We start from the raw sequence: 21394 nt of genomic DNA on the forward strand, positions 1-21394 counted from the left end.
ATTTCGCTTTTTCTAAACTATTTTTTTGTTTAATTTCGTTTAGTTTTGTAACAAATTTTAGTTTCATTATTTTTTCGTCTAATTTAATTTCGTTTTTTAACCAATATCAAGACCTTTATTTAAATATTTGCCTAATTTTATTTCGCTTTTTTAAACTATGTTTCGTTTAATTCATTTTTCGTTTAATTTATTTAGTTTTGTAACCAATATTAGTTAAATTCTATAAGTTAATGATACTATACCTGTTAAATTGTCACACCTGAGTGACAAAATAATTAACCAGCCATAAACCATAATGTGTTTATAATATTATGCAGTATTATGGCTGGTGAATAAAAAATAATAACTTGGTCTAGAAATGTATTGTGTTACTTAATCTTAAAATAGATCTCACAGATTTTTATCCATGAGGTGTCTATTACAGATATTTAGCTCCTCTATGGACCTAGATGCCATATTTAATTTGAGGTAATTAAAACAAGCCTGTGATAGATATACAATACATGTACACTCTTAATTTTCTTAACCCCTCGAAACCTCATTTTCATTCACGTCAAATTAATCATGGCGTCTGCCCTGACTCTGGTCCATGTTGTCCCTCTCAAATCAGTATGTGATGTAGTTTGGCTAATTATGGAAAGACGAAGACAGATTATTGAGGTTTGATCTGGTTTGATCCAGTTACACAGAAAACAGTAGGTACACACATACACTTACTCCCCCCCCTTCCTTGGCATCGCTACTCTTTCCTGTCTCTAAGTGACTGAGGAGTCGCCATGGTAACATTGTGCCGGGTACCTCCAGAGCATGTGGCTGTGACACGTCTGAAGTCACACAAAGATTCGTTCGTTTTCGCTCACACTTCACACCATATGCTGATTTCATACCAGGACGAAAGACATAAATGCAATATCGTCTGGATCCGGCTCCTGATAATGCATAGCGGATCAGTAAGAAGTGAATTAAAGCTGTCTGTCTGCCCACTTTCTCAGAGAAAGCACTCAAGAACAGTAATAACCCTGGTGTCTGTGTTTCTCGCCCCACAGTGACGCCTCATACCCATATGATCCTGTCCCCTGGCAGCAAGGCCCCAATCAGCCTGCCGGCTCCCTCTCTGTGGTAACCACAGTGTGGGGGGTAACCAATCCTTCACCCAGCCAGGTAAGATTGACCATGAAACAACCACCGGTGTGTTAACCTTAGTGCAGAATTGGATTGTCTCAGTTGCAGAGTATGTGTAGCTCAAACCAGTTGTTCGTATCACTTTTGTTCTTTATTTGAACCTTTGGTTTTGTTATCAAACAGAAAATACAGAAACCAACTTGCATCTGTCTGCTGCAAAAGCACTTAAATTGAACTAAAGAAAGTGGGCTGTCTGCCAAAGTTTGCAGAGCCAAGCGAAAATTATAAGAAATTATGCGCGTCATTAAAGGAATAGTTCACCCAAAAATGAAAATAATATCATTAATGACTCACCCTCATGTCGTTCTAAACTTGTAAGACCTCCGTTTATCTTCGGAACACAGTTTAAGGTGTTTTATATTTAGTCCAAAAGCTTGTTGACCCTTCATTTAAAATCTAAGTATGGTATACTGTCCATGTCCAGAAAGTTAATAAAAACATCATCAAAGTAGTTCATGTGACATCAGTGGGTCAGTTTGAATAAATTTTGGTCCAAAAATAACAAAAATGACTTTATTCCACATCATTTTCTCTTCTCATGACCCGGCTGACGTGTTATATGGTGCGCCCCAGCTGTTTTTTTGTTTTGTTTGTTTTTTGTGCGCCCCGACTTCGTTTACAGTCTGAGGGAGATGCACACTGAAAAAAACCCTTCGCAAACATGTCTGAGGGTAACACGTCATCCGCGTCACTGCAGTCACGTGACTTTAGTCCCGCGCATGCGCTTCACAACACACACGGAAGAGAAGACAAAGCTGAATATAGTTGTAATTTTTGTTATTTTTGGACCAAAATGTATTTTCAATGCTTCAACACACTTTGATGATGTTTTTATTACCTTTCTGGACATGGACAGTAAACCGTACATAGATTTTCAATGAAGGGTCAACAAGCTTTTGGACTAAATTTAAAACATCTTAAACTGTGTTCCGAAGATGAACAGAGGGCTTACGAGTTTGGAACATGAGGGTGAGTCATGAATGACATTATTTCATTTTTGGGTCAACTGTCCCTTTAATAGTGGTTCACTTCAGCAATTTAGTATGATTGTTCATATCAGCAGCAAACTGTGCAGCAGTCCACCCACCCTACCCTAGAGCACCCTTTTAGGCGGACCCGGGAGCAGTTCACAAATGTGCAAAAAAATTCAGAAAATTACGTTCATGTCATCAAAAAAAAGAACTCTGGTGTAAAACGAATCGGTGTGCACACCAAAAGTGCTAGTGTGGAACCATCAATACTTTATTTGATTATCTCTTATAAATGGCTAGACTCCTGACAGTTTCTGATAGAAACCTAAGCAATTGTAATTAGGATTAGGACAAAACGATCAATTTTTGAGTATACCAACTATAGTAAACCTCTCGATAATAGAAGAAGCAATCTGCTTAACCTCCCACTTCCTACAAACCAGATCACTTCTTCCTTTAGTTTGAAGTATAAAAATTCCTCTTGTTCTCCACAGGTTTTTGGTGCTCCCATGGGTCCAGGCGGAAACTCAGGCGGTGGTCACATGATGCCTGGCAACAGCCCGGGCATGAACTCCTCTCAGTTTATGAGCCAGCAGGGCTACCCGGAGCCCAACAAGGGGTACATGCAGCAGGGCATGTATGGGCGGCCCAGCGGGGGATACCCAGCAGGGCCTGGATATGGGGGCAGGTGAGAAACGCTTAGAAAGAGAAGCAAATATTCCTGCGTGATGGCGTGGCTGTGTTTAGACTCCTCGTGGGAGCTCTGTGACGTCGGGGAGCCGGCAGACGTCACCGCTGTGGAGGATGCGCTCGCTGCATAGCCCCACCCCTCCTCTGACTCACGCAAACACACACAAGCGTCCCTTAAGATCAATTTGCATCGCAATAAATCTTTTGAATCACTGAGTCGGAGCACTCAACGTCCCCCCTTGGCTCGGCAGACCACTCTAACAACACTGCTGTCACGACAACGTGAATAATCAGCTCCATTTACGCCACGTTTTACAAACACGCCACGCCACCTCGGGTCACGTTACTCAGCAGAGCTGTTAATCTTATTTTGTGATACAAATGGGATGCGATGTTAACGTGACTTCACGCACTTAATTCATAAGATGTTTGTCTTGTCTCTCTTCAGCTACCCCAATAACGGAGGGGGTTCCCTCGGGATGCCGCCACATGGAGTACGCCAGTCCACAGACTTCACCCAGGCGGCCGCCGCCGCTGCCGTGGCTGCGGCCGCTGCCACCGCAACGGCCACTGCCACAGCAACAGTTGCCGCTATACAGGAGAAGCAAAACCAGGAGATGAACTACGGGCCTGTAAGGAAACATGCTTGTTTGTGCACACAGTTGACCTTTGTTATTTGGTATAAATGCAGAGGTAGTGATGAATTGTGCCGCTCAGCTTTATATCCCTCGTGTCTTTTGTTGTTGTTAATCTGAATGGTGCTTGGGCTCCGTTTGTTTCTTTATAAGTGAACAATTATTTTCTCTTGTTTGACACACAGTAACCTTTCTTTTCTTGTGCTCAATTCGCCCCCTGCTGGTCAAACAAAGATAAAAGAGCCCTGGTTCCAAAAACACGGCTTTAATTATTGCACGCACAAAATATTTCCAGCACGTTTCAAACAGCAGATTTCACATTGAGACATCCCAGCCACACAGGCGAGACGGGACTTGATTGTTTACAGTGGTGACCTAGTTGCTGTTTTCCTTTCATGCCCAGAGCTTGTCAGCCATAAGTCATGGTAGCAGGCATTTCTCCAGCCATTGTTACTCAGTGCTGGGCCTGATGGGTGTGGATCTTTGTGTTATTTTGCTCCGCAGATGGGTGGCGCTTCCTCTTACAACACCCAGTTCCTGTCACACTCCGGACCCCGCGGCCCACCCGGCATGGCCCCCTCAGGAATGGTAGGCTCCAGACCCCCTTCCATGGGACCCATGTACGCGCAGCAGGGCCAGAGGTTGCCCCAGCATCCGGTGTATCAGGGAGGCCAGCAGGTTCCTCAACGACACCCGCAGGGACTGAAACGCCCCTATAACGCCGATGTAAGTTGTACAACTTGCTGTTAACCAAACTTTACATAATGTAATGAGATCTAATATACATACTTGTGTGAACATTCCTGATGATGTGTCCTTTTTTCTTCCTTGCATGTAGGGATTTCCGGGTCAGCAGTATGGCCCTGGGATGGGTGCTGGGGGGCCTTACCCAGGCCAGCCCATGCAGTACGGTCCTGGGCCACAGCGGTCTGCGCCGTCTCCATCTTACCCAACCCACAGAATGCCCATCCAGCAACCCAATATGGGCCAGTATCCTGCAGGACCAGGAAACCCTGGCCAGTACTACAAGGTACATATAGGCTTTATTAAAATAATGAATTAATTGATTATTTACTCTTTCCCGTGTTATATGTAAATGCTGACAGGTGAACTATCCCTTTAATGAAAGTATGTACAGTACTACACCCAAAAAGTTTGAAACCTTTTACTTGCGCATTGCAACACATTTATTGGTTATCCAAACAGTATTGTGTTTCCAAAGAACAGGTTCTTTGGTCTGTATTTAATGACAAATTGACAAATAAGCAGCCATTTTTGGAGAAACACATTGGTATTTGATTCTCAGAAAAAAGGAAACTGCTTGTGAAAAGACTTTTGGATGTACTAGTGAAATAAAATCCAACCCAGGTGGGATGAATTCCGACCTGGGTCTGGAATTACAGTGTTAGATGATCACTGCAGTCATATCGCTGTGTTGTCCCCAGCACCATACAATCCACCAATGCTCTTACTCGTTCGAACATTTAGGCTCTGTTTTAAAAACTAGTGAGCTGCCTACATAGGCAGCATTTTATAGCTGGATACACACCAAATGTGGTAGAGGCGGCAAAAAAGCGCTATTCGCACGTAGTTGGACACTTCAACATTTTGAGTTTACAAGCTTCATTCGCGCGTGAAAGCTGCACAAGAAATTCTAGTCATTCGAGACATTCACACAGAAATTCGCGTCATGGGAGGGGTTTCTGCGACTCTGCTCGCTTCCTGTAATCACGTCACTACTAAAGCAACTCCTGATTGGTTAACGCAGCGCAATTTTCCGCCAAAGTTCAGATTTTTCAACTGGCGCATTTCTTGTGGCAACGCTCAATTCACGTCATTCGCGCGAACTAGACACGCGAATGAGGTGGAATCACGTCTACCGCACTAAATGCCTCATTTGTGGCACGAGACATCCAGACATGCGTAAACACGTCTTTTCATTGACTTAACATTTAAATCACTTGCACTTGACGCCTCTACTGCGGCTGGTGTGAAAGCAAATTAAAGCATCACTAGCTGCGTTTCCATTGTAGATTTGTGCAAAACTTCAGTGTTATTTTCTAAATATCGCCGTATTGCAAAACAACGCAGTTTCCATTAATCGATGATATGCACTGAAACTTAGTTTTTCCTCTTGCGATAAGTCATTCCAAACATCACGTCGGCAGATGTTGGCTATTTTAAGCCATTATTTTAATTGAAGGAGACGTATAGGAGTGTTATCCAAACATTGATGCCAAAAAAAGCTCTTTTACACATGGGAGAGGCAACGTATGAGGTTTTTCTCAGAGATAACAGTACATTATTTTAAATCAAAAGAGATGTATGAGTGTTATCCAAACAATTTTGGCAAGGAACGCCTCTTATACTTGGGAGCAAAACGTATGATGTGTTTCTGGGAGGTTTTAGTAAACACTGCGTCATCTACAAATAATGATTATGTGATTTAATCAACCTATTTTCATGAAATGCGTATAAATAGCCGCAGTTGAAAAGTTGTCCAATACATACCGCAAATTTCAATTTTGTGTGCATATGATACGCCAGTCCTTCCTGTTCACTTATGCGGTTTTTCTTTTGGTGTGGTTTATTTATTGTTTTATTTTTTTTAAATCATTGTCGCTTGGGTTTGGGGTTAGATTTGGGATTTTGTATTTTAATATATAGGTTTCTTCATGTTTTGTTTATAGGATGTAATTTTATGTAACAAAAACTTGGTCTAACCCTAAACCCAAGCGACAATGAAAAACCAATAAAGAAAACGACACGAAAAGATGCACCATATAAGTGAACGGGAAGGACTGGCGTATCATATGCACGAAAAATTGAATTTTGACCTATGTATTGCACAACTTTTCAACTGCGTGCTATTTATATGCACTTTGTGAGAATAGTCTGTTTAAATACATTTAGACCTGAAAAGCAGATAAACTGTTTACATGCGAAATACACCTTTTACTAATTGCCTGAAAAACCACCTCATGCCAGCGTAAAAAGTTTTAAGCTATATATATTGGAGTTTTTGCAAAATTGACCGTATTTTTTATTCGCAATGTCAATTTGCGCAAATTGAAGGGTAATGGAAACGCAGCTATATGAACCCAAAAACCTCTTTGAATTATATCTATCCAAGATAGCAAACAAAGTGATGGGATTGTTGATTATATATGTAATTACACGTACATTTGGTGTCCAAAATCGGTGTCAACACCATTACTCTACCTTGGTAACAGAGTTTGACATTAACAGAATATAATGATATAAAATAATGCAACCAAATTAAAAGTGAAACATTTTGTCCAGCATAATATCCTTGTATGCATATTATTGGCAACTTCCTAAGTTTAGTTTTGACATGTTTGGACACATGACATTGCTTGTGTACAAAGTTTCAGATCGATCACTAATGAGGTTCTGTAAGAGTTTGCTGCCTTGCAGGGTAGCTCCCTATGTAGGCAGTAGATTGTAAGCAGCACATTAGAGCGTTAGTCACCACCCAGTGCTATAATTACGCACAACCAAGGGTTGGCTCGACTGCTGTAAGTCTGATGTTGAAATAGTTTTGTTTGTTTTATAGGCGGACCAGTTTAATGGACAGGGCAACAGCCACACCAGTCTATCATCTGGAGTGACAGGATCTGGCTACAACACCTTCAGCCAGGCCGCTGTCAATGGGGTTAGTGTCTGCTCTCTCATGCTGTGTCAGAGTTTCGTGTATGCGCGCGTGTTTACTGAAACATAAGTCGTTGCTCTGGATGGTGCTTGTTAATATTTCACTATTTCATGAGGGTTGTGATCGGACTTTGGCAAGAAGAGTCCAAACTCCGCAGAGATGGATGATTATGCAGTTTTAATTATGAAAATGTGACAGTCCTGTATGCATATGTTTGTCTTACACAGCCTGGACGCTCGATGCCTGGATACCCCAGCTCCCCCCTCCCGGGAAATCCCACTCCTCCCATGACCCCTGGCAGTTCTATGCCGTACATGTCCCCCGGCCAAGATGTGAAATCGCCCTTCCTCCATGATGTCAAACCTAACATCAACTCTCTGCAGCCCCCTACAGGTACCGCTTGGCTTTGCATTTGAGCCAACACCCCTCTTTTTATCTGGGCTCTTTGTGTCTGATTAAATATTCACAATTAAAGTCTTTTTTACTTTTGTATTTTTTTGTTCTAAATATAAACAAGTGATATTATATGAAGTAAAATATAAATTGCTTCTTACATCATTCAATTGAAATCTGTCTCTCATCTGTAGGGAACCCCAGTGATGACCTGCGTCTGACTTTTCCCGTACGGGACGGTGTCGTGTTGGAGCCCTTCCGACTGGAGCACAACTTAGCCGTCAGCAACCACGTCTTCCAGCTGCGAGACTCCGTCTACAAGACCCTCATGATGAGGTCGGTGTTTGTTCTTAACATACAATGTGTCTCTTTGTGCTTACGAATGCTTTGTGTAGCGATGAGCGCTGATGATGCATACAAGTACGATGCTAACATATTTGTGCATTTAACAGGCCAGACCTGGAGCTTCAGTTTAAGTGCTATCATCACGAAGACAGGCAGATGAACACCAATTGGCCGGCGTCGGTGCAGGTGAGCGTCAACGCCACGCCTCTCACCATTGAGCGTGGGGATAACAAGACCTCCCACAAACCCTTGTACCTGAAGCAAGTCTGCCAGCCGGGACGCAACACTATACAGATAACGGTCACGGCCTGCTGCTGTGTAAGTACCTTGAATTGTGAGGAAACGAGATGCAAGTTTTATAAGTTGAGATTTAACTATTGCATACCTACTGATAACTGATCTCTCTCTTTCTCCAGTCTCATCTGTTTGTACTGCAGCTGGTTCACAGGCCGTCCGTGCGCTCCGTTCTTCAGGGTCTGATGAAGAAAAGGCTCCTGCCAGCGGAGCACTGTGTCACTAAGAGTAAGTGACATCATTGTTCATGAGAGCTTGCTCCATGAATGGTCTCCATGACAACTAATGTTCCTTTCCTCCACAGTTAAGAGGAACTTCAGTAGCGGTACCATCCCGGGAACTCCCGGGCTCAACGGCGAGGACGGCGTGGAACAGACGGCCATCAAAGTCTCGCTCAAGTGTCCAATCACCTTTCGCCGCATCCAGCTTCCTGCCAGGGGCCATGACTGCAGACACATACAGGTGAGTCCTATCAAGACCATTCAAGGGAGGACACTTCAATACTTTGCAAAGCTGTTTTTAAAAAAATGTTTAGAGTTTAGCTCCAGCCCTAACCAAACACAAACAGGTGTGTGTAAAATAAAGTCAATAAAGCAATAATAATGCAGTGTTTTTCTTACAGTGCTTTGATCTGGAGTCCTACCTGCAGCTAAACTGTGAAAGGGGAACTTGGCGTTGTCCTGTGTGCAAGTAAGACCTCTAATTTAAAATGTTCGCCTCTCGTGCTTTTATCTCCTTAAAAGTTTGTTACTGTGTATGGTGAATACAGTTGACAAAAACATGCTTTATTTTTGTTTCTTGCAGTAAGACCGCTCTTCTGGAAGGGCTAGAAGTGGATCAGTACATGCTGGGCATTCTTATATACATCCAGAAGTATGTGTATATGAGCTTTTCTCTTTAGCCTAAAAGTTCTGGTTGGTCCGTAAGCTGTAAGAATCATACTCTGGTTGGTTAACAGGGTCTTAAGGTGTCATTTACAAAATGGTTTTGTGGACTTCAGTATGGTTCAGTCTAATCCAGTTTAATTTTGAGAAGTTAATTGATATGTTGATGAGTGTTTAGTCTTTATTCTGTGTCATATTTTCTATGTGGTAGTTTCTCAAGGAATTTGTTATTTACTTCTTTGACTTAGTTCGGACTATGAAGAGATCACCATTGATCCAGTGTGCAGCTGGAAACCAGTCCCGGTGAAACCAGACCTGCATATTAAAGAGGATCCAGACGGCCCTGCCCTGAAACGCTGTCGCACCCTTAGTCCCAGTCACATGATCCTGCCTAGCGTAATGGAGATGATTGCAGCGTTGGGCCCGGCCTCCTCGCCCTACCAGTCTTTACCACAAGGTGGAAGTAGCAGCACGCCTGATTATCCCAACCAAGGTAAACATGTTTAAGGTCATGGGACCACACGGGCAAGATTGTTTTCCCCTTGGCTGATTTTAATCATTTTGTGTGTCAGGTGGTTCAGGATATTCCAACCAGTCTGGCTTTTCGGACTTTCCCAATGCTCCCGGCACCCCGACCCTGGGGGAATTTGCCTCCGGACCGCCCCCTCTTTCCTACCAGTCTGACCTACCTAGTGGTCTCCTTACTCCTGAAAAACCTGTGGGACACCCAATGTCAGGACAGGTGGGTTTTACCGTAGTCTCCAATGAAGAAAAGTGTGTGCCTGTCTTACAGGGTTCCCACGGGTCCTTGAAAGTTTGTGAATCTGGGGACAAAATTCAAGGCCCTGGGAAGTTTTTGAAAATATACATACATAGATACAGGTCATTGAAAGTGCTTGAATCTATTTTATGCAAGAAGTTTTCTGGGAAAAAATCCATGTTATTCCATGTGTAGTGTAGGATAATATCATTAAAATTCTAGACTTTTTAAGCACACGTGCTAAACTGTTCACTTTAAATGCTTATATCTTCTGTATGCGAATGTTGATTCATACCAAAATGCTTTTTTGCATAGTTGTGTTTGACACATGAAAACGTCTCGGGTTATGTATGTAACTGTTGTTCCCTGAGAAGGGAACGAGACGCTGCGTCTCCCTTGCCATACTTCCTCCATCCCTGTAACGCCGTCTTTGGCAATATTTCAGATAGCGATATACTTTCTGGCTCCCGCGTCACCCTGTCTTTGTCGTTAAGCCTCACCATTGGTTGAATTTGATATACACATTCAGACGGCCCTGGAGGCGTGTCCAAAGTGTTACTGCAGTGACGCAGCGCAAGTTCCCTCAAAAGGGAACTGTAACAATGTATCTTAAAAGGTAACACGATGTAACCTTGCTCTCACTTGAAATGTGTCCCCACATTAAGTCTTGAATTTGAGGGTATTGGACCTGGAAAGTTCTTGAAAGGTCCTTGAATTTGAAGTTAACAAAGGTGACGACGGCACGTCCCAGTATTTCTGTCTGTCATCCAGCAGTCTGAGTTGCTGTAAAACGTGTCTTTCTTTCACTGCTTTCTGACCATCTCTTTTTATCTCTTTTCTCTAATAAAGATGTCCCATTCTAGTCGAATGGACCCATCCCACAATCCCCTCCAACAGCAACAACAACAACAGCAGCAGCAGCAGCAGCATCAAGGTCTTCATGGTAACCCCAACATGGGTGGCCCCGGAGGACCCATGCATTCCCGCAACCCCTCCCAGAACACGCGGATGCACGCAGATAGTTTTGGGCTGGGGGGACCCGGAGACGTTCCAGAGCCTCCCCTTGATGTAAGTCAGAATCAGTCATGTATTCCACGTCAACACAGCGATGACTTTGGAGTTCAAGGAATTCAAATGAACTCGACACAAACAACAAATGTCAGGTTGTAGGCCGCCATTGTTGTCTTGGTTATAATCACGCATGCCTGTAGACTGCATTAACACATGCGCATGATGTCACCGTTATTCACGTTTACGTAATCAAAAACTTGCACTTTAAACCCGTCTCCAAAAGTATGCGTTTTCAGGACACCAAAGCGCTGTTGTTGTGTAAACGAACAGCCAAACTGCACAAAAACTTTCAATCATTGTCGTGTACACGACCCCTAAGCCTTGTGGTATCTTCTAATGGGCTGATGGGTTGAATCAGGTCTGTTGATATAATACTTCATTGTATGCATTTGTCTCGTGTGACGACATCCAAGTCAACATCTCATAAACAATTGATGCACACAATACAATTTACACTCCCAGTTATTATTTTACACTTTACCTTAAACGTTACGTTATACACAACACTACAACATATTCACGTCTTTATAGAATAACTTGAATCTGTCGAATCTTGAAACCCTGCTTAATCCGTTTAATTTATAACTTCTCCATTTGATATTCCGAATCCCGTTTTGTTTTCCAGCTTCTCCCAGAACTGACGAACCCAGATGAGTTGCTGTCCTACTTGGGTCCGCCCGACCTTCCTAACAACAGCAGCGATGACCTGCTCTCTCTGTTCGAGAGCAACTGATCCCGTTCATTCCTCCGCCCTGCGTCACCGTCCAACAGACAAGCCTCCCCCTGCACGCTCTCGGCCCACCGCAGGGAGGTTTGGGAAGTGTAACAGATAGCCAATTGCGCCCTTTCCTTTTGAGACTCATGGGAAGGCGCAACAGAGATCTTTTTTCCTGTGACAATGTTACCGTTCGTCTGCTTCGCTGAACTCTGTCAAGATTTTATTGTGAATTCATTTCGGAAAAAGTTCCTTTCTTACGAGCTGCGCTCTCGGATCATTTGTAGAAAGACGCCTCATCTCGCATCTGACTCGTGTGTGGTGTAAATGACATTGTGTGGTGGGGAGGGGTGGGACGGGTCCGGACATCATTAGTTTTTTCATTGCAGCTCCTGTTTAAAATCTAAATTAGACAACAAAAAAAGAAATGGGCGGAGCCAAAGCGTTTTACTTCTGATGTGACACAAAAAATAGTTTTACTAATGCATAACGTAAATCACAACTTCTTACATAAACAGGAAGGCTTTTTTGCCCAAAGATAGCTCCATGTAACATTTATTTTACTTAAAGAAAACTCAAGTGTAGCCTTTTTCCTAAAAACACGCTGATCGAAGCAATCGCAATGTGTTAGACAGTACCATTAAAAAAATGCACACTTTATTGCACACATGGATGTTTCGATACTGTTTTGCCTACAGAAACATACAATAACAGGCAATGAATCCGTTTTAGGTAACACACACATGCACACCTTTAGTCACCCTTAGTGTGTGTTTTGGCACAAAAACAAACTTTTATACCACACCCTGCTTTCAAAAACCTGTCTGTTCCCCCTGACGACTATTTTTTTTTATAAAGTCTTCCTCCTTGTGAATTTCGGGTCACAAGGTCTACGGATTTCTACGATGCCATTCGAACCCCTCACTCGCATTTCAGTTGCCTCTTAAATATGCAAGTGAGAGACTTTAGGCTGCTATATGGTATAAAAATGAAATGCGACCGCATTTAAGACTTCGAAACCATGCAGAAAGTGCAGGCAGCCCTGTAGCAACTTGTAGACAGGTTATTAAACACACAAACGCACACAACTTTGGCGCAAATCTTCCCATAGTTTTTGCTCGGACAGATCTGGGTGGGTAGCTAACAGGAAACGGACTGACTTTATACCTGCAAACATTGGTATACATTGGGATTCATGTGAAATATGTACAGATATAGTATTATTATTGTTGCAGATGTGAACTTTCTCTTAACCCCATAATAATATGAAAAAAATGAACATTTTAAACACTATGACAAGAGCTGGTGTCAGACATGCTGTTTATTACCCCTGTTCGTTCTCATTCAATACTCATGTTCTCGATGGATGGAGATGAGTCTGCTGTCGTGTCTTGTCTCATTTTATTTATCATCACTCTCTGTTAGCAAAGTGCAGTTTGTATATTAACAATACAGGGAGCACCGGGAGTTGTTGGATATGTGCTTATGTTTTTCCTTTTAAAGTCATTTGTGTATCATACAATTTTATCTTTTGATTATATAATAATTGTTATTATAATTATAAAGACAATTGATGGGCCTGTATGCATCTCTCTGTCTCTCTTCTGTGTTAACTAGCAGAGTTTATGAATTTGTTAGAAAGAGAAAAACAACATGAATTCATCATCATCTAAGATCTATGACCATGGGAAGCTTGGAGACCTGCATCATGTCGCGTTCACTTGTTGATCAAACTGTTGGAAAAGATGTTTGACTGTCACGTGTTGGTGGATCATTACGTTCTATCAATTGGATTAAAACATGTACAATTGAAATCGATTTGTTTTTCTAAGGATGTGAAATATTTCCATTATGTTTTGTAAGTAAAGACTTAAGCCCCATTGAGTTTCATTGGCTTGTTTTTTGAAGAGCAGCACCGCGTTGTGTCGAAACGCGGAACGGGCGGGAAACGCCTGTGTGGAGGAGTGGCCGCCGGACAAAGGTGCGTGTGTTATACGCGCTCACGACTTAAAATTTGGCATTTAAAATCTTATATGCACTATTAGGTCTGCTAAATTCTATAAATATCTTTAAAATAATCCGTTAAACGGTGCTAGGCAGTAATGGCGGATTGAGTCTCTGGCCACTGAGCACCTGCACTCCTCACAGGAACGCTGGTACACGCCCTCAACGCATATTGGATAGAATTCGCTGACACGTCATGTCCGCCATCTCCAGTTGGCTAATCGAGACGTCAGTCAAAAGATCTTGTGGTAATTTATTCATCTCCGCCGTCTCTGATTGGACGGCGCGCTTGGCAATCAGAGGTACCACATCTTCATATGCTCCGATGGAGAGTTAGTAAAAAAATACAGAATTTTCATTTTTGGGTGAACTATCCCACTGGTGGGACGTTTGGCATTACATATCTTGACAAACTGTATATCATTGGAAAGCTCTAAGAATGTAGTTTTTATATTTCAAAACCTTTTTTTTTCATTAAACCTCATTGTTTGAGATTTTACCTTGAAATTTGGATCAGAAGTAGTTGAGACTTGGCTTTATTTTTGTAGCATTTTGGGAGTAAAACATTTTCATTTTTATGGGTTTTAAATATTAAATGTATACGTTATTGCATTATTTAAATTTTTTTAATCATTTTTTTCATTTAGTATTCAAAACTCCAGACACTTCAGTGGAAAAACTTTAAATTGTCTTCTTTAAAAAGAAACCAAGATTTGTTTCTAGACCAAATAATTCAAAAAATTATTTTCAAGAAAAATATTCTTATTATTTTTGTCTTGTTTTCAGTAAAATGATCTAAAAATTCTTAAATTAAGATGCTTTTTTCTTGATGAGCAAAACGACCCAAGAAAATAAGTTTTTATACCAAAAATATCAAAACAAGCAAAAAAATCTGCCAATAAGGTAAGCGAAAAAATCTTGAACATTTTAAACACTAAATTCAGAAAAATTTGCTTACCCCATTGGCAGATTATTTTGCTTGTTTTATGAACAAAATCACTTAAATTTGTTATTTTTTGTCTAAAAACTAGACTTATTTTGTTGTGTCGTTTTGCTCATCAAGAAAAAGCATCTTAATTTAAGAATTTTTAGATATTTTCACTGAAAACAAGACAAAAATACTAAGATTTTTTTTCTTGAAAAAATTTTTTTGCAGTGTGTTATTTTAATTTAAAGGCGCATATCAACTTTTGACAGTTAAAGGGTTAAGGTTAACAGATTTCATCTGATCTGACCAAAAAGTTTGCATTCATAGGTTTGCATTCATTATTGCTGAAATAAGCTGAGAGCTGATGTTGTACCCAAGACTGCTGGTTAGTTGCTTTTAAAGCGGCATTCCACTTTTTTTGAAAATATGCTCATTTTCCAACTGCCCTAGAGTTAAACATTTGATTCTTACCGTTTTTGAATCCATTCAGCTGATCTCCGGGTCTGGCGCTAGCACTTTTAGCATAGCTTAGCATAATCCATTGAATCTGATTAGACCATTAGCATCACGCTTAAAAATAACCAAAGAGTTTCGATATTTTTTTTCCTATTTAAAACTTGACTCTTCTGTAGTTACGTCGTGTACTAAGACTGACAGAAAATTAAAAGTTGCGATTTTCTAGGCATATTTGTGCATGATCTCTGAAAGCCAATGTTGACATTTGACATTTCTTTTGATAGACCCGCCCCACACACAACCTAGGCAATGATGTCGGTTAGTAGACACGCCCCTTACTGCTGGTTACAAGGGTGTTTTGGTAGTCAGCCTGACTCCCTTTTTCAAAGTGTTTTTCAAAAATCATGCACCCCGCCTTTAAAGCATGTGTATGGGTTTTCTAGGAAATATGTTTGAACAGTCATTATCTATGCACTTATATGCATTTGGCACGCACTTGTATCCAAAATGACTTACTGTGCAAGTTATACACATTTTTTTGTTACCTGGGTTCCAACCTATGACCTTTTGTGCTGTTATACATTGGCACACTGTTAAACTTTCATATGCATAACATAGTTTCTTGTGACGTCTCCACCCACAGGCTCGATGGCTTGCACGTCGTGTTTGCGAATGTCATCGACGGAATAAGTGTGGTGAAAAAATAGGTCATTAAAATTTGGCTCCCCTTGTGATGTCAGAAGGGGATAGTACCGCCCACTATCCAATCACGACACTGCCATTTTGTTCAGAGATCAGCTAATTTGCATTTAAAAGGACACATATTTGCTCACACCTACAAAGTGGCAATTTTAAACATGTTATAATAAATTATTTATATGGTATTTTGAACTAAAACTTCACAAATGTACTCTAGGGACACCAAAGTTTTATTTTACATCTTAAAAAAGTCTTGTGATATGTCCCCTTTAACACAACATATAAAAAACCTCAGAAAATTGTATGTAAACATTTTGATTTTAAACTTGACATATAAACATTACAAATGATGCGGTGCTTCAAATAAGCAGAATATGTTTTTTTGCTTGAGTGTCCTGCATGAAGTCTTTTCGCTGAAGGATTAAAGTAATTCATCCAGAAGGTTTCCTGGGCTGTGCGTCTGGGCCAGAGCTGTACTGATGGGTTTATTGCACATGGGACATGCACATCTCACTTCCAGCCATTTCACCAAACACCTGCAGTAGACATTAAGTTAGGCATAAAAATTGTTGCAATGATACTTCGGGTCTCTGGGTTTTGCATTTCCAAATACGTATTACAAATACAATTGTACAGTCTTCTGTGTGTATCTACAGCTGCATAGACTTCTCTATAAAAGTGAAATTAGCATAATAATGGAAATACCTTTTGTGAAAAGCGTGTTGGCATGGCAACACTCCAAGCTCGTCTTTTGTCCTGAAGTCCTCCAAGCAGACTGCGCATGTTAACTGAGAGGGAAAATCAGAATGTTAAAACTGGGACGATATGTTGAGAGTTTTCAAAACTTCCAAACAGGTAAAAACATTTACCACGTCTGTATGTAACGTCGTTGTTTCATCTTTGAAAACAACCTGTAAAGTAAAACACAGTAAATACACGTTTAAAAAAAAGAGTAAATCCAGAAACGATAATAAATAAATGCCATCAAATTTAAATTAGTGGTGGGCAAACGATTAATTGCATACAAAATAATAGTGTGTTTTTGCATAATATATGTGTGTGTATGCTGTAATTATTATGTATATATAAATACACACATTCAATTATATATCAATTTAAAAATTATATAGACGGTTTCAGCAGTAACAACATAAACAAGCGGCTGTCGCGGTCCGCACGTAACTTCCGGTAAACTCCGCTAAGAATAAATAACAACAAAGTTCTTTAAACGTAGTTTATTTATATAACAAGCAAAAAACAACACATAGATTACCTAGGAAACCAAAACATTTGTTATTTTCGACGAGGCATTTGTTCAAGAGATCAGTTTAGCAACTAGTCAGACCATTAAAAAAAACGAAACCGGAAGTAAGGTTCGGATCCAGACGTGTATCACGTGCATCCGATGAAACGGTCTATAGGCTACAATAAAAATGTTCTAAAATGTATACATGTATGTGTGTGTATTTATATATACATAATATTTACACACACATACTGTATATTACTCAAAAACACACTTTTATTTTGTATGCAAAACTAACAAGATTTAACATATAGCTAACAACATCATGCTTAAATCATGCTAGCTATATGTTAAATCATGTTAACTTCATGTTCAAACTTTATGCTAAATCATGATAACATCATGCTTGCTTCATGTTAAAGGGGCCATGGCATGAAAATCTGACTTTTTTCATGTTTAAGTGCAGTAATTGGGTTCCTAGTGCTTCTATCAACCTAGAAAATGTAAAAAGGAAAAACCCAGTAACTTAGTTCTGGTAAACCATTCTTTGCAAGCATGTGAAAAAATAGGTAATTGAAATTTGGCTCTCCTTATGATGTCATAAGGAGCTCTCATTATAATAATACCACCCCTTCATCTGCACTATCCAATCACAGCACTTCCATTTAGTGCAGAGAGAAAATAGTTAACAGCACAATTGAGTTTCAATTTCAACAAACCACCATCATTGAGATCAGTGTTTGCACTTCATCAGCTCATTTGCATTTTAAAGGACACACCCAAAATGGCACATTTTTGCACACACCTACAAAGTGGCAATTTTAACATGCTATAATAAATTATTTATATGGTGTTTTGAGCTTAAACTTCACATATGTGCTCTGGGGACACCAAAGTTTTTTTTTTTTTGACATCTTAAAAAAATATTGTGACATGTCCCCTTTAAATCATATTAACTTCATGTTAACTTCATGCTAAATCATGTTAACGTCATGTTAAATCATGCTAGCTACATATTAAATCAGGTTAACTTCATGCTAAATCATGCTAACTTCATACTAAATCATGTTAGCTGTATGTTAAATCATACAAGCTTTATACTAAAACAAACAGCCAGCTAGCTACACTACTAAACTAAATTTCTTAAAAAGTCCACGTCAAACCTGTTGAACTTTTGTCTAACTGTTTTAAACGTTCAGGCCAGGATTTGTCAAGCCAACATAACGTTTGTCTACAAACTTTAGCATCCATCTAGTTTAAACATTGAAGTGTTAATCCTTTTAAAGTACACAATTTACAATTCTTATAAATAGATTTACTCTTCAAAATGATAATTGGCTTGCAGATGTTAGTTAGCTTCATATTTTAGTACGTAGTGTGATGACATTCAGACATTTTAAGTGTGTTTGCTGTATCAGATATTGTACACTCACCATGCTGTAACCGTCTCTATCATTCTGTGCCTGATGTCTCAGTTTACTGAAAATAAAAAGAGACACACAAATCATAAACAACCATCTGCTGATTTGATGTCATACTGTATGTCGTGGGAAAAAACACTTTTGCTTTTGCTTTAACTTTACTTATTTGCCAATCAAAGCAGGGTTCCTCTCCACTTAACTGAATTGACATTGGAAAAAAAACATGGGGGTGCACAGTATTTTGTGTGACATAACCAAAATCCTTTAGCCAAAAATAGCATTGTGAACATAAAGTGCAGAGATACAATCTGGTCTTGAATTGTTTTAATAGGAAGTGCACGAGGCCACAGGAAGTCCTTTGTGCTCTGTGACTGTCTATCTGTCAGAGGAATTATTTACAGTACAATGATCACATCAAGCAAGCAGTTTATTAAATAAATAAATAGATTCAGGATTAAATGCTTTACTATTTATTCATATCATGTATTTAATGTGAAATTAACACACGTACCTTATAAAAAAGCAGCAGAATATCACACTTAAAACAAAAACAAATATCCCAGTGCCAAAAATGACCACATAGATGTTTAGAGGAAGTTCCTGAGAGGTTACTGGAGGCATGGTGCTTTAAATATCAATCATTTCCTGAGAATAAAGAAGCCTGAAAGCAGAAGATAACAAACTGCTCATATTATAGCCTACAGATGATCAAGTTTTAAAGATGATTCCAAATAAAAAGTAAATAATAAATAAAGCAGTATTTTTGTTAATAATCAAGCAAAATCATTTCGTAGAAAGCTGTCAAAATCTAATGATGAGAATTAAATATACAAATAGACAAACAAGATAAATTAAGACAGTTTTGTGATGTAAATAAACAGAAAGCTCACCATCATTATCATCATCGACTCTTCAGTGTTTATTCTTCATACTAAAGATGTTTAGATGCCAAATCACTTTATTCTCACGGACCAACATTTAACCTAAATAACTCAGATGATCACGAACTATATATGTACAACAACGACTTTGTAAATATTATATGTTTATACTATCTTAATAATATCCGGTGCGCATCGTGAAGATGAAATCATGTAAGAGACAGACAATCACAAACGTTCACAAAGCACGAGAGCATCCTAAGCCCCGCCCAAGGGTAAGGGGGCGGGGCTACTCACATCAGTTTCATCTCATAATGATTAATAGACATTTAATTGCTTGTAATCACTGGTTAAATTTGCTAGTTGTTATTATCACAAGCAAATAAATATTTTTAAATAAATATACAAAGAAGGCCAACAAATATATTTGCTAAATATATTTTGGAATATGTTTACGAAAACATAATTTTCACTGATATTTTTTGTTGCTATTTTTGTATATTTAAAAATATATATATATTTAAAGCATTAAAAAATATATTTAGCCCTCCGTATATTTCAATACAAGGAAATATATTCATGTCACATTGGAAGAAAAACGTTGTTACAAACCTGTTTTAAAGTGGTTAAAATTAAATATATTTTAAAAAATATACTTTGTATTTAGCCCATCACTGGTTAAATTTGCTAGTTGTTATTATCACAAGCAAATAAATATTTTTAAATATATTTCAAAATATACAAAGAAGGCCAACAAATATATTTGCTAAATTGCTAAATATATTTTGGAATATGTTTACAAAAACATAATTTTCACTGATATATTTTGTGGCTATTTTTGTATATTTAAATATATATATATATATATATATATATATATATATATATATATATATATATATATATATATATATATATATATATATTTAAAGCATTAAAAATATATTTAGCCATCCATATATTTCAATCCAAGGAAATATATTCATGTCACATTGGAAGAAAAACTTTGTTACAAACCTGTTTTAAAGTAGTTAAAATTAAATATATTTAAAAACATATACTTTGTATTTAGCATATATTTAAAATATTTTTGGTGAAGAATACATTTTTGCCATATGTAAAATTTGCTTGCACTTGAAATACATTTTGAAATATTTGTTGATATATGAAGGTTAAAACGAAATATATTTCCAAGTTTAAAAATATATTCAATTGGGCATTAATTTCTACAAAATGTATTTATTTCTATTAATATTATTATTATTATTATTTTTGCTGTATGGGCATTATTATGTATTATTTTATCAACCATAATTCTCTAAATCATTTGTTTCATTTTTAAAAAGTTTTAGAAGAATATGTTTTGAAATGCGTGTTTTTATCAGAATAAGTTGTATTGCTGGCTTTTAAAGTATTGTCTCTTTTAATGTCCTTTTAAAAGACATGTTTAGACAGAAATGTTCCAGTTGTTGACTAAGGCAGTGACTTTTTCACACCCTGCTAACAAGTTTGACATTAGACAGCATTGCAATGTTTAGTTTATCTTAAGTGAATAATTGATTCAAGACAAGCAAAGACAAACTTCTTTAAATTATCATATAAAGTCTTTCAAAACTGGTCTTGCCAAAAAGGTATATTATAATTACCCAGTTGCACGCTTAATCCTACTGAATCACACAAAATGTTTTGGGTGTCAACCAAATGTGCTTTTTCTCAAACAAGCAGCAGAAAGAGTTTAGTGGTTCTGTGTGAATTTTCTGCTTCTCTCCATGTAAAGAAAGTTCATTTAACATCCTCGTGCAAAATTTTACTACAAAACATTCACTATACAAACTTTAAAAGCATAGATACCAGAGTCATTATAATGTCAGACTGACTGAACAAACACTTCAGTTACACTGACTTACTATCTTGACCTCTAGTAAGGAAAAACTTTGGAATGGTCGGAATGGATGGGAAAATGGTTCCTATAGCTGTCACTAAGGTGGTACCCTTTAATAAAGTACGTTTGGACGTAAAGAGTTTATAATAGTACCTCAAAGGTACCAAATGTATATATATCTGTACCTAAATGGTAGACAAAAGGACCTTTTTACTGCCTCAGTGACTGCTAGGGACCTTTTTTTGACAATTGTCTATACCTGTA

At 38.7% G+C, this 21394-nt stretch overlaps 2 protein-coding genes across 5 annotated transcripts in view; one reads left to right on the top strand and one right to left on the bottom strand.

Annotated features, from left to right (window-relative positions):
- The window catches only part of zmiz2 (zinc finger, MIZ-type containing 2), a 40331-nt gene extending 26838 nt beyond the window's left edge, over positions 1-13493 (top strand). For 2 of the 3 annotated variants that reach the window (XM_065262896.2, XM_065262902.2), the window contains exons 3-19: positions 1047-1161; positions 2648-2841; positions 3292-3475; positions 3983-4204; positions 4317-4508; positions 7056-7154; positions 7379-7544; positions 7739-7880; positions 7997-8207; positions 8306-8411; positions 8488-8645; positions 8806-8873; positions 8988-9056; positions 9316-9560; positions 9640-9809; positions 10677-10895; positions 11524-13493. In XM_065262896.2, the coding sequence (XP_065118968.1) occupies positions 1047-1161; positions 2648-2841; positions 3292-3475; positions 3983-4204; positions 4317-4508; positions 7056-7154; positions 7379-7544; positions 7739-7880; positions 7997-8207; positions 8306-8411; positions 8488-8645; positions 8806-8873; positions 8988-9056; positions 9316-9560; positions 9640-9809; positions 10677-10895; positions 11524-11631 (2668 nt within the window). In that variant the 3' untranslated portion in view covers positions 11632-13493. Of the gene's footprint in view, positions 1-1046; positions 1162-2647; positions 2842-3291; positions 3476-3982; positions 4205-4316; positions 4509-7055; positions 7155-7378; positions 7545-7738; positions 7881-7996; positions 8208-8305; positions 8412-8487; positions 8646-8805; positions 8874-8987; positions 9057-9315; positions 9561-9639; positions 9810-10676; positions 11257-11523 lie in introns of all 3 variants that reach the window. The other variant, XR_010530793.2, reaches the window with a different exon arrangement.
- Positions 13494-15871: 2378 nt separating this feature from the next.
- Positions 15872-19506, bottom strand: LOC135739494 (RING finger protein 122). 2 transcript variants are annotated; one of them, XM_065257801.2, is made up of 6 exons: positions 19258-19506; positions 18879-19049; positions 18380-18425; positions 16570-16611; positions 16406-16488; positions 15872-16236 (listed from the first exon to the last, which is right to left on the bottom strand). In XM_065257801.2, the coding sequence occupies exons 2-6, from the start codon at positions 18986-18988 to the stop codon at positions 16122-16124; spliced, it is 396 nt and encodes a 131-aa protein (XP_065113873.1). In that variant the 5' UTR covers positions 18989-19049; positions 19258-19506; the 3' UTR covers positions 15872-16121. The 2 variants fall into 2 exon arrangements, with proteins under 2 accessions (XP_065113873.1, XP_065113872.1); XM_065257800.2 differs by having other exon boundaries at positions 15875-16236; positions 18879-19028.
- Positions 19507-21394: the final 1888 nt, after the last annotated feature.

This window comes from Paramisgurnus dabryanus, chromosome 10 (assembly GCF_030506205.2).
Source record: "Paramisgurnus dabryanus chromosome 10, PD_genome_1.1, whole genome shotgun sequence".
Taxonomy (NCBI): domain Eukaryota; kingdom Metazoa; phylum Chordata; class Actinopteri; order Cypriniformes; family Cobitidae; genus Paramisgurnus; species Paramisgurnus dabryanus.

Excerpts from the sequence above, each read along its gene's own strand:
- LOC135739494 (XM_065257801.2), bottom strand. The coding sequence starts at position 18,988 with ATGCCTCCAGTAACCTCTCAGGAACTTCCTCTAAACATCTATGTGGTC. Across the intron at positions 16,612-18,379 it reads ATAGAGACGGTTACAGCATG|GTTGTTTTCAAAGATGAAAC; the intron begins GTGAGTGTACAA and ends TTTACTTTACAG. Across the intron at positions 16,489-16,569 it reads CGACGTTACATACAGACGTG|TTAACATGCGCAGTCTGCTT; the intron begins GTAAATGTTTTT and ends TTTCCCTCTCAG.